This window comes from Coffea arabica, chromosome 1c (assembly GCF_036785885.1).
Source record: "Coffea arabica cultivar ET-39 chromosome 1c, Coffea Arabica ET-39 HiFi, whole genome shotgun sequence".
Classification (NCBI taxonomy): Eukaryota; Viridiplantae; Streptophyta; class Magnoliopsida; order Gentianales; family Rubiaceae; genus Coffea; species Coffea arabica.
In genome coordinates, this window is record NC_092310.1 from 46,519,023 (window position 1) to 46,532,086 (window position 13,064).

The following is a 13,064-nucleotide window of genomic DNA, read 5'->3' on the forward strand; positions in this document are numbered from 1 at the left end:
ATCCTTGAACAATATGGACAAGCTTCTGGACAAGATATTAATTTCAACAAATCAGCAATGTATTTCAGCAGGAACACTCCAAGCCAGTCAAGATAGGAGATAAGTGAAGCGTTGGACAACATGAGAGAGGCATCCAGTGGAAATACTTAGGCCTGCCAATGAGTATAGGGAGGTCAAAGAACCAGGTATTCGGATATCTTAAGAATAAAATCAATAGCAAGACGCAAGGATGGAAGCAGAAGACTCTAAGTCAAGGAGGGAAAGAGGTCCTGATCAAATATGTGCTCATAGCAATGCCAACGTATATTATGTCTTGCTTTAAATTATCCAAAGGACTGTGTAAAGAAATCTGTTCTAGAATTGCTAGATTCTGGTGAGGGAATAGAGATAAGGACAGCAAGATTCACTGGGTTAGTTGGAGAAAGCTCTCATATGTCAAAGGGAAAGGGGACTGGGCTTTAGAGATTTGGAAGCTTTCAATTTGGCTCTGCTTGCAAAGCAAATTTGGAGATTTCTTACAGCTCCAAATTTGTTAGTAAGTAGAGTATTGAAAGCTAAATATATGATAGAGGTTAGGTGGCTAGAGAAGAAACCTTCCAACTCTGTTTCTTGGTGTTGAAAAAGCATCGAAAATGGTGGTGAACTACTACGAGAAGGACTATGGAAAAGAGTGGGAGATGGAAGGACAGTAGAAATCTGGCAGGATAAATGGGCCATTGGAGTAGAAAATGGAAAAGTCTTAGCAACAAAACCCGTCCACTGTCAGCAGAGGAATGTCAATGAGTTGATTGAGGGAGGGAAATGGAACATAGATTGTCTATAGCAATGGTTCAGTGAACATGATATTGAACGCATTGTTAGTAAACCCCTTAGTTTATACAGCAGAAGAGATAGACTTTTCTAAAAACACACCAAATTTGGGTGTACACAGTAAAATCAGGATACACTATGGCAAAAGTGGAGGCAGTTCCCCAAACAGAACGAAGGAATCAGGAGCAGAAACTAGTTGGCAAATCAGAAAAACATATTGTATGGAAAAAGCTGTGAAGCCTTAACTTGAAGATGAGGTTGAAACACTTTTTGTGGAGGAGCTTGCAGAACAGCTTACCAGTGAATGAATCCATATATAGAAGAATAGGAAAGGGAAACAGTATGTGCAACTGCTATGGAGAGGTAGCTGAAACCACTGAGCATATATTTTTCATCTACACAAAAGCCAAAATGATATGGAAAATAGCGCTTGTCAGGTGGGAGGGAATAACTGAACTACAAAGTAACCTATGGAGATGATGGGAAGCAGTGATGTAATCAGCCAATAAGGACCAAGGACAAGACAGAATCAACCTCACATTAAACATTCTATGGCATATCTGGAAGGCACGAAACAATATGGTATTCCACTGGGAAAACAAAGAGGCAAAGCAGATTGTTGATAAAGCGCAGTAGGAATGGATGAGTATGAAAATGAAACAGTGGCAAATGCAGGAAACAAGGCCACTCCAGAAGTTGGCAGGCAATCAAAATAAATACAGATGCAGTAATATCAGCCAAAATGGTAAGAACAAGTTTGGGGATCATAACCAGGAACTGGTTGGGAAGGATTGTGAAAGTAAAAGGAATATCTGAACACAAGAGAGGAGTAGCAAGCAAAGAAGAAGCACTAACAATTAGAAGTGCTCTAGTAATGGCAAAGAATGCAGGTTGGACTAATATTGAAGTCCAAATAGATTGCAAAGATGTGGTGGACCAAATCAGCACAGGCAATGTTCAAGACAACAGCATAGAAATAGTCCTGGAGGACATTGGTAACCTTAGACAAGATTTTGAGTGTTGCAGATTCTCTTTTGTTCCTAGAGCTAGAAATGGTTGTAGTCGTAGCCTGGCACAATTTGGCGGTCAAACTAGTTAAAGATATCGAATAGGAAAATAACTTCCCAACATGGTTGATAGATCTAGCAAGAAAAGATATAGGGATAGTTACCCCTTTTTGTAATTAGCTCTTGTATTATCAAGTATTAATAGATATAAAAATGTTGACGTTTGTTGGAAAAAAAATTAGTCCATTGACTGTTGTGTTTCTAATCAGCATTTCATTGACTAAATCATGTTATTTATTAGGCTTAAATTAGAATTTTGTTGGCTAATAAACCATTTGGCATTAGATAATAGTTCCAATCTTGTAAGTTTTTAACATTGGTTTGAGCTTTTAAGTGTTCATTGTACTTTCTTTTTTCTTTTTTTCCCTTTAAAGTTGCTTGAAATTTTGTTAAGTTGATTTTTTTCTTTTTGGTTTCTTTTCTTTTTTTGGATTGGGATGAAACTTTTTTTACTTGAAAATGTTGCTTGAAATTTTCTTAATTTTCTTAAGTTTATTGAACATTTTTAATGATGAAGTTGAAGTTAATTGTAAGCTAGCACCTTATCTTGATAATGAAGACATGTAGAGATTAGAATTCTCGGCATACACTAGAGTTGGCAGAGTTAGCAATATGATGATGAAAAATTTTTAAGCTTATATATAAGTTGGCAATTTGATTATGATAGTTATTTCTTGGAATTGCTTGAACATTTTGAAGATTGTTTGTGGAAATTATGATACAATATTTATTTAGTTATTGTGTTCAGTTGCTTTTTTTTTGGATTAGGAATTTGTAATCAATTTTTGATTCATTTACTTCTTGTATTTAGTTGATTTTTTGGACAAGGAAGTTGTGATCAATTTTCGAGTTGTTTGTGTAAATTATGGTTATGTGTTGGTGTTTTCCATTTCGGATCTTAGGGATCTTTGGATTTTTTAACCATACAACGTTATTCGCCAAAAAGAAAAATGACACAAAATCGGTGAATCGGTCGGCTGAACCGATCAAACCAAAAAAATTATAAATTGACCACATCTCTGGTTCACTTAGCCGTTCGATTTTAAAACACTGATTTTATTACTATTTTTCATGTATTTTGAACGAATTAAATATAATTATTATTTAAAATTTTATGGTATATATACATTTTAATGAACTATTACTTTTTAATGTTTGTATATTAAATTTACTTTATAATTTGATAGTTATAGTAATTAGATTAAAGAAATTAAAGAGTAATAAACGAGTTTGAATTAAACCTCAATTAGGCTCAAAATCAAAATATTTTAAAAATTAAATATGAGTATCATATTTATCAACCCATATCTCATGGCCAAAGGTTAAAAGTGTTACTATTAATTAGATGAGCTACAACATTCCAAATATAAAATAGGTACATTAAACAAAGGGATAATATCAGAAACCTCCCTTGAGATTTTTCTTAATATCACTTAGCACCCTTGAGGTTTTAGAAATATTACTTACCTCCCCTAATAATTATAAAAAGACTATACTAACCCTTATTTAACACATAATTTACAACATATTAAATAAATGAAGCTCAAAATTAAAAAAAAGAAATAAAAGTCACTTTCTTCTTTTTTTCACTTTTCTCCATCATTCTCTCTTACTCATATTTTTTGGATGAATATGCAATATTATATTATAAATTATAATAAATTAAATTTTATTTATCTTTTACTTTTTGTGATTGTGATAAAGTGGGGTACTATTTATTTGCTTATTTTGAGTTGATTTTTATAATAATTGGTATAATTTAATGGTTTAAGCAAGGGTTAAGAAGATGGTGGAAAAAAAGTAAATTCATAAGAAATCGATTTTGAGCATATCAAATTAAATTGATACAAATGAATTTTTTTCCAAATATCATTTTTATTTTTCAAATTTATATTTTATGGGGTATAGCATTGTGATGTAGTAGTACTACAAGAGATTGCTTTTGAAGTGAATAAAGTGACTTAGGAACATTTTTATATTTAGTAAATGAAAGGGTAGTTTAGGGTTTTTAAAAATTTTGTTACACAAATAACTAAAGTAAGGGAGGTAAGTGATATATTTGAAACCTTAGGTGTATCAGGTGATATTAAAAGAAACCTAAGGGGAGGCTTCTGATATTAAATGTTAATGCCAAACCCAATAAATGTACGGTCTGTAAATCAGAGCGTCAGAAAAGTTAACCGATCAAAGCATTTGGCCTTTCACTTCCACTCCACTTCACTTCCTTTGTCTTTCTGCAAAAAGCGGTTCTTTTTTCGTTTTGGATTTTGATCATATTCTCCGTTGCCAAAACCTTCATCAAAACTAGAAAGCTTCGATTTTTATAGTGTAAGTATACCTCTGATCTTCTTCTCTTTCAACTATCACTTGGGTTTTTCTGAAATTCTTTGGGTGAAGATGGTAATGTTTTGTTCTCTTGCTTCAATGGCATCTGCTTTCTGAGTTTTTCTTCCTTGTCTTTTAATTTTTTCTGGCTTGTTTTTGTTTGTGCCAAATTTGCAATGCAGTCAGTAATCACTAGTAGGAAAAAATGTTTGTAACCTTAATCTACTATCTACGGAAATTTCTCTGCCTTCTTTTTCTGGTTTCATTTTATCTCTATATTGCTGCGGAAGCCTGAAAATGAGCAAAGAAATATGGGGAAACTCTTTAAATATCATGCATGTTGATGGTTTTTCGTTTTCTTTTTGAGGAGTTTAACGTGTGGGGCTTATGGTTGTCTGGGAAAGTAAAGCCGAAGACCTTGCATTGTTGCTTGTCCTAAGAAAAATGAGGCTGCTGTATTTTATTTTAAGGTTTTTTTTAGCAGGTATTTTGATAATGTAAACTTGTTGCTTTGGGCTAGGAAAAGAAGGTACGGTTTAGGACCCATTTTGACGAAAAAGAGAATGCAAGACCAAGAAGCAAAAGAATAGAATAAAATAGCAACGGCTTCGGTTTCTTAGGACCTTCTTGAAAAAATGAACAATGCACAACCTGGGATCCTCAAAAGTTAATAAAATAGAACAGAGTCGGAAAATTTTGCTCCTAAATGTGTTTTCGTAGAGCTATATTTCAATATAAGTAGATGGAAATAGAAGGAAAATTTTGGTAAAAAAAAATTAGAGGGAAAAAAGATTTTGTTCTGACTACTGGTTGAAAGATTTGATTATAATAATTTGATTTCCAACTCTGCCCTGTGTTTTGTTGGTAGGAAGACCATATTTTGCCCAATTTGGCTGATTCTACTTCTGGTTGTGACATTAGAAATTTAATCATTGTGAATGCAGAATTTGACGTGCGCTTTTCTGATTTCTTTCTGCTTTGAATTATAACAGATTTTGATTCTAATGGATGTGCCTGACGCCAGAAAAGATCCAGGAATTGGGAGCAGCAAAGATAAGTTATCAGACGAAACTTTACTGATGGATATTGATGACATTGACTTTGATGATTTCGATGATATGCTGAATTCTGTCACCCTACAAGAATTGGGTGAAGATTTTTTGAAGAAATTTTGCAAGAAGGCAGCAACTGCCTTCTTTGAACAGTATGGTCTAATTAGTCATCAGATTAATTCATACAACAATTTTGTCAAGTATGGGATCCAAGAAATGTTTGACTCTGTTGGAGAGATTGTGGTTGAGCCAGGGTTTGACCCTTCCAAGAGAGGTGACGGCGAATGGAAATATGCCTCCATAAAGTTTGGCAAGGTCATCCTTGATAAGCCAGACTTTTGGACAGGCGACAAGTTCTTTGGAGATGGTGGAAAAGAGTACCTGAAGTTTCTTCCTCGTCATGCTAGGCTTCAGAGCATGACTTATTCCGCTAGGATAAAAGTGGAGACTCATGTTCAGGTTAGTCATTCACTTGGGTGTTATAATTTAATTAACTCGGATCTAAATGTGGTGTGTAGAATTTCATTGTCTCTAGTTTACGCTGTTGATCTTCCATTTCATATGTGTTGGTAGAAGTTGGTACATGTATCTTGTCATTGATGCATATCAACTAATATTTGCACCAAATTTCCAATTTTTGTCTGTTGGGTGCCATCTCAAGCTTTAATTTGAAGAATATTCTTAATATGGTTTGTAAAATTTCTTGTAAAGCAATTTCATTTTCTAATACTCTACATGTCTTTGATCCCTAGTGGTGACAGGAAATTGGAAATGGTAATTTTAACTCTTAATAGATCTTGCCATGCTAAGTGCCTAGTAAGGCTTTGGTAGAGTCTCTTTGTTGATTTACTCAGAAATATGAAGATTAAATAGCTCATAGTCCCTCACCTCTACTATGAAGAACTCAAATCAGTAGTGATTATGAAATGGCAAGGAGTTCTGGAAATAATTTATTTTTTCCTTTGCTTATCTGTCTGATGACATCATTGCAGGAGTCACTTTCATTTTGTTGTGGTTTTCAATAAATGATTGATTTAAATTTTCTGCTTGTTTTGGCTTTCTTCCATGATGTTAATTTATTAATACCTAAAAGAAGATTAGTAGCTTAGACAGTGTCAGTATGACTTTTATTTACACAAGCATTCTGTATACAAATTACTTCTAAACTGAGACTATTAGTTGACTCTGCAAAGATGGTTCCATTCCTACTACTTCACCACAAAATTGGCAGAGGCCATTCGTCTTCAACAATAACCTTTCTTTTTATTGTAGCTCTTTTGACTTTGATGTGTTTTGAATTTGGTAATCACTTAGGTTTACACCAAGAAGCTTCTAGCAAGTGACAAGGCAAAAACTGGAAGGGCAGTACATATAGAGAATGAGTGTGAGAAGGAGGAGAAGAGAGAGGTCATAATAGGGAGGCTTCCTGTTATGGTGAGATCCGACTTATGTTGGATGAATGGAGTTGAAAAGGATGATTGCGAATTTGACCATGGTGGTTACTTTATTATAAAGGGTGCTGAAAAGGTGAGTAGCATTCTCTGCTTTTCCTGTCCAGTATAGTGTTTCTAACAGTCTATGCCACTCTTTTAAATATGTAATAGTTGTCCTGCTCGACCAACTAGTTAGATCTCTGAATTTATTGCACCGAAAAATCTCACTACGAAAGAGCGTGAATAGATGAAAATGGAGAAATGACAACGATCTGTAGTAAATGGATCCTTTAAACTTGTAAACGGCTGGAACAACGATCTATAGTACGGAATAGAAAGCTAGTTATCCTCATTATATAGTTGGCATTAGAATTATAGTGAAAGATGAAGTCTTGCCACAAAAAGTATTAGTAGCATGCTAAGATGTACTTGCTCTTTACTCGGTCAGGGCTTGTTGTTTGAGGCCATGTGTATGTTTTGTCCTCCTAAATCTTGCTGTTCTTTGTTGACTGTTGTTCAATTGCTTCTGGGACAAAAGATTGCCCCTACTGATTCCTTGTGTTTCATCTTTACTTTATCTGTTAGTCTCATGCGTTTGAGATTCTTTTGCGGAGTAAACAGAGAATACTTTTAAGTCAGTTGTGAAATCTAAAAGCTTTTCTTTTTGAGATCTTAGTAATTTCCAGTACAATGATTAGCCTATTGTTTTGCATCATTGACCAATTTAGAGCAAAACCAACAACAACCATCTTTCCATTGAGCATTTTGGGCGAGTCTTTGAATAAAATTTCATTGCTCAAGGCGATTTTCAGCAGTTGTTTGTAGATATTTGGGTACTAGATGTCCTAAAATATTTTCTTTTAGACATTTGTTGCACAGGAGCAAATTTGCTTGACAAGACTTTGGCTCTCAAGTGTCCCGTGCTGGACTGTTTCTTACCGTCCGGTTGCAAGAAGGAAGAGAGTCTATCTGAAGCTAGTTGATGAATCAAAATTTGCAAATCTCATCGGAGGACAAAGGGTTCTTTCTGTTTATTTTGTCATTGCCGAAATGCCTGTATGGATACTATTTTTCGCCCTTGGTGCATCTTCTGATAGAGAGGTGGTAGATTTGATTGATCTGAACATTGAAGACACCAAGATTGCTAATATACTAACTGGCTCGATTTATTATGCTGATACTAAATTTGAGGATGCTGATCTTAAATGTAAAGGAGGCTTCCGTAAAGGCAGGAATGCTCTAGACTATGTTCAGATGCTTCTGAATAACTGCAAATACCCTCCAGCTGAGTCTGTGGAAGAATGCATCAGCAATCTACTGTTTCCAAATTTAACTGGATTCAAACAGAAAGCCTGCTTCCTTGGGTATATGGTGAAGTGTCTGTTGGAAGCCTATACTGGGCGAAGAAAAGTTGACAACCGGGATGACTTCAGAAACAAGAGATTGGAGTTGGCTTCTGAGCTACTGGAGAGGGAGCTGAAAGTACATCTTAAGCATGTTGAGAGGCGCATGGTTAAGGCTATGCAAAGAGATCTCTATGGAGATCGTAGCCTGCAGAGCATTGAACATTATCTGGATGCATCAATCATTTCAAATGGTCTCTCAAGGGCATTTTCAACTGGAGGATGGTCACATCCTTATAAGAAGACAGAAAGGGTTTCTGGAGTTGTAGCATCCCTTCGGCGAACAAATCCATTGCAGATGACTGCTGACTTGAGGAAAACACGGCAGCAGGTTTCATACATCGGAAAAGTTGGTGATGCTAGATATCCGTGAGAACCAGAACTCATCAAAGATTTTTCCTTATGAATTACTTTCAGCTTCTCATATAGTAGAAAGAATAAATGTGTGCTAAAATGTTTCTAAAACTTATAATTTGATTCAGACTCTGGCTAAGCTAATCTTTATGCACGCTGGTAGAGAGTTACTTTTATTCAATTGCTAATAGTTTTCTTGCATACTTTTATTAACATTCTAAAGCCATGCACTATTTCTATTTTCTTCTTTCTGCCTGTCCACTCTCAGGGCATCTGTAATTTCTTGATTTGATCTGAGTTATTAATTTTAACAATGGTTAAAACTGATGACGCAGGCACTGTTCACACTGGGGAAAGATATGCTTCCTCTCTACTCCAGATGGAGAAAATTGTGGGTTGGTTAAAAACTTGGCCAGCTTGGGTCTTGTCAGCACAAAAGTGTTGGAACCTCTTATTGAAAGATTGCTCGATTGTGGTCTGAAACAATTGGTAGATCATACTTCATCATTGGTACATGGAGAGCACAAGATATTTTTGGATGGGGATTGGATTGGAACATGCAAGGATTCTGCATTTTTTGTAGCAGAACTAAGGAGTAAGCGTCGGAACAAGGAGATCCCACCACAGGTAATTTCCATAGTCTAAGCTTGTTTCAGAATATTTTGGGATGCTGATAGAACAATAATGTAGACTGTTTATATGATATGCAATTGTTTCAATTTCCCTCGAGAACCTTTCATGCCACTATCTGAGCAAAAATATATTGATCCTTTGTCTTGCCTTATAATCTTACTTCTTTTTAAACAACAGATATCTACCTAGGTAGAAATGCTAGATACTCTTAGATATTATCGCTTGATTTGTGTGTTGATGCAATTACTGTCTTTCTGCTCCATTTCCCTTGTTTTGGTCAATAGTTGCTTCATCTGACCAAAGGCGAAAAACATATGTATACTAATCTGAAGTATGTATACTTGTAGTCATAATAAGTCTTCTTTTCGGTCTGAATCATCTCATAGTGACAAGCCATTTAATGTTATTGAGCTTTACAATGTGCTAAGCAGCCTTTTTCTCTGCTGTCAACATAATTATACGTATTTTACTTTCATGTTGTCTGATGGTTTTTTGTTTATGTTGTAGTGTTTTTGGATTTAGACTAAGTTGTTAAGTGAACTTCATTTTATCCTTTGAATAAAGCGGGCCTAGTTTCAGTGGCCTTCTTTAGTGGCTGTTTGCATGTTTTGACTGCCCACAAATCTCTCTAGTGTTTATACTGGACTGAGCTGTTGTTTTTTATTTTCTTGCAGGTGGAAATTAAAAGAGATGAACATCATGGAGAAATTCGTATATTTTCTGATGCTGGAAGGGTTCTTCGTCCTCTCCTAGTAGTTGAGAATCTGAAAAAGATCAAAGATTTGAAAGGGGAAAACTATTCATTTCAGTCTCTTTTGGACAAAGGAATAATTGAACTTATTGGACCTGAAGAGGAAGAAGATTGTCCAACTGCTTGGGCAATTGACTATCTGTATACTGGAAACAGAGAGAACCCTTCCATGAAATACACACATTGTGAACTGGACATGTCATTTTTACTTGGTCTAAGCTGTGGAATAATACCATATGCAAACCACGATCACGCACGAAGGGTCCTGTACCAATCTGAGAAGCACTCTCAGCAGGCCATTGGGTTTTCCACCACAAACCCAAGTATCAGGGTTGATACAAATATTCATCAATTGTATTATCCCCAGAGGCCATTGTTCTGTACAATGCTTTCAGATTGTCTGTGGAAGCCTGCCTATCCTCGTCATAGAGGAATGTTGCCACGACCTGAATACTATAATGGACAATGTGCTATAGTGGCAGTCAATGTTCACCTTGGTTACAATCAGGAGGATTCCTTGGTGATGAATCGTGCTTCACTAGAGCGTGGCATGTTCCGCTCCGAGCATATAAGAAGCTACAAGTCAGACATAGATGAGAAGCATAACTTAGGAAAGAAGCATAAGTCTGAGGACGAGGTAAAGTTTGGAAAGATGCCAAGTAAAATTGGGCGCGTTGACAGCCTTGATGATGATGGTTTCCCATTCATTGGTGCTAGCCTTCAAACTGGTGATATAGTCATCGGTAAGTATTCAGAATCTGGGGCTGATCATAGTGTGAAACTGAAGCACACTGAAAGAGGCATGGTTCAGAAGGTTGTACTGTCAGCTGATGATGATGGCAAGAACTTTGCTGTGGTATCTCTGAGGCAGGTATATAATATTTAGGTCTATCCATATTTGGTGTCATCCATATTTGGTCCATCCATATTTGGTGTCATGCCAAGAAAAGAAACAAAAAGTTGGTGGTTTAACTGTTTGATACACAATGTCGGAGAGCATTGCCTTAGCATTCCCTAGATTTCACTGTCAGCAAGCCTGTGATATGGCTTAGTACTTTTTCTCATGGCACTAGAGCTGCAGATGATGAAACTCAATGCCTTTAGGGGAGTATATAGAAGCTAGAGTAGAACTGAAATTGCTCTTTTATCATCCGTAGGGACTGTCCCTCATGAGCTTGTTTATTTCCTCTTTTGGTAATAAAGTAGTGGAAGATTTGTCTTTTAACACTTATTTTTTCCACTTTAACTTTGCTTGTTGGTTAGCTTCTCTACTGTTGAATTTTGAATTGCAGACGTTGGAATCAAATCATCATTTCCCTTGTATGTTTTAAATGCTTTTGAAATATATAGGGCTGGAAGACTGTGTATGATACTATATTAGCAGATGTAATTTGGTTTCGAGTTATAAAATACTCTTTTTCTCAATGATCATGTTTTCGTTTTGCATTTATAATTTGCTTTTAGGCTAAGAATGAGTACGGTTTTCAGGTTCGTTCTCCAAGTCTGGGTGACAAATTTTCAAGCATGCATGGACAGAAGGGTGTTCTGGGTTTCCTGGAATCCCAGGAGAATTTTCCGTTTACTGCACAAGGGATAGTTCCAGATATTGTGATTAATCCACATGCATTTCCTTCAAGGCAAACTCCTGGACAACTGTTAGAGGCTGCTTTGGCTAAGGGAATTGCTCTAGGAGGTGTGCAGAAATTTGCCACACCTTTTTCTGCTTTATCTGTTGATGCTGTAACAGACCAACTCCACAGGTAATTTATCAGCAATATGAGAAAGTTATGCACGATCATTTGCACCCTGTATTTACTTTACTCTTGGTGCGCTGTGGCCTGTTCTGAGTTGCTTTTAATACTGCACATGGCAGGCTTGGATTTTCAAGGTGGGGAAATGAAAGAGTGTACAGTGGTCGAACAGGTGAAATGATTCATTCCATGATTTTCATGGGTCCAACGTTCTATCAGCGCCTTATTCATATGGCTGAAGATAAAGTCAAATTTCGAAATACTGGACCCGTCCATCCACTCACTCGTCAGCCGGTGGCAGACCGGAAGCGATTTGGTGGGATAAGATTTGGTGAGATGGAGCGAGATTGCCTTATAGCCCATGGTGCTGCATCCAATCTGCATGAACGCCTCTTCACTCTCAGCGATTCCTCAGAGATGCATGTCTGTCGCAAATGCAAGAGTATGGCAAACGTAATCCAAAGGTCAGTGCTTGGTGGGCGGAAGATTCGTGGCCCTTTTTGCCGGTTCTGTGAGTCTGCTGAAGACATTGTTAAGGTCAATGTGCCTTACGGCGCCAAGTTGCTCAGCCAGGAGCTTTTCAGCCTGGGCATATCTCTGAAGTTTGATGCCGAGTTGTGTTGAGCTCTATCCATTGTCTTCTAGGTCCTGTAAAAGTTCACGAATTTCTGTAAATTTTTCAGTTTCAGATCAAGGGTAAGGCGCAATATCACAGCTTTTGGATGAAAAATTTTGTACATAGACTGAGAGAAGTACTTCCTCTCCCAAGCACAAGCAAGCACTCATGTTCTGATTTAGAAAAATTGGTAGTCTTGTGAAAACAAAAAAGGTGCAGTCCGGATAAGCAATTTCCTTCTGTAATTGCTAGTCTGCAGTTGTGCTATTATATGCCTGGCTCATTTATCAAACCCTGTGCATTTGGTAGGTTTAGTTTCAGAGCATCTGTTGCTTACATGGTGGTTATAATGTAATATGGGATTGAACTTGGTGATGATCAGTGTCCATGTATGGCATTGCAGATGATTTCACTGGTTGAAGACATTAGCAAAGAGCCACCTCTAACCTGTATTGTCTTTTACTTCTAATAATGATTTAACATCTTTCTGGTTTGATTATGTCAAATTTAAACACCTATCTTCCTGGTTTAATTATGTGAAACATAAACCCCAGCTTCAATCTTTATTACGCAGGAAGATTTCGTTGGTAGGGTAATCTGAGAAGGCATAAGATTCACGTATTTGTTAGTTGGCTGATGGATTCATTGCTCGAGACTTGATATGAAACGTGAGGATCGTTTGCCTAGCTCATTCAAGCCAACACAAGTATGAAACTCATAGCAGAATGAAATTTGAGTCACTTGGAGAAAAGGAGCTGCTAGTTTTTTTTTTAATCCTGAGCTTATCTATGTATATTCAACATGATTTGTTAATTTATATAATTTAGTTTCTTACCTAGTTAAACATACTCGGAGGGAAACCACTAGAC

At 36.5% G+C, this 13,064-nt stretch overlaps 1 protein-coding gene across 1 annotated transcript; it reads left to right on the forward strand.

The window, feature by feature from the left end:
- The first annotated feature begins 4,046 nt into the window (after window positions 1-4,046).
- On the forward strand, window positions 4,047-12,694 carry LOC113724879 (DNA-directed RNA polymerases IV and V subunit 2-like). The gene is made up of 8 exons (XM_072073869.1): window positions 4,047-4,205; window positions 5,195-5,713; window positions 6,569-6,781; window positions 7,552-8,459; window positions 8,780-9,071; window positions 9,752-10,699; window positions 11,317-11,588; window positions 11,702-12,694. Exons 2-8 carry the CDS (start codon window positions 5,207-5,209, stop codon window positions 12,201-12,203), a joined length of 3,642 nt encoding a protein of 1,213 aa, XP_071929970.1. The 5' UTR covers window positions 4,047-4,205; window positions 5,195-5,206; the 3' UTR covers window positions 12,204-12,694.
- The last annotated feature ends 370 nt before the right edge of the window (window positions 12,695-13,064 follow it).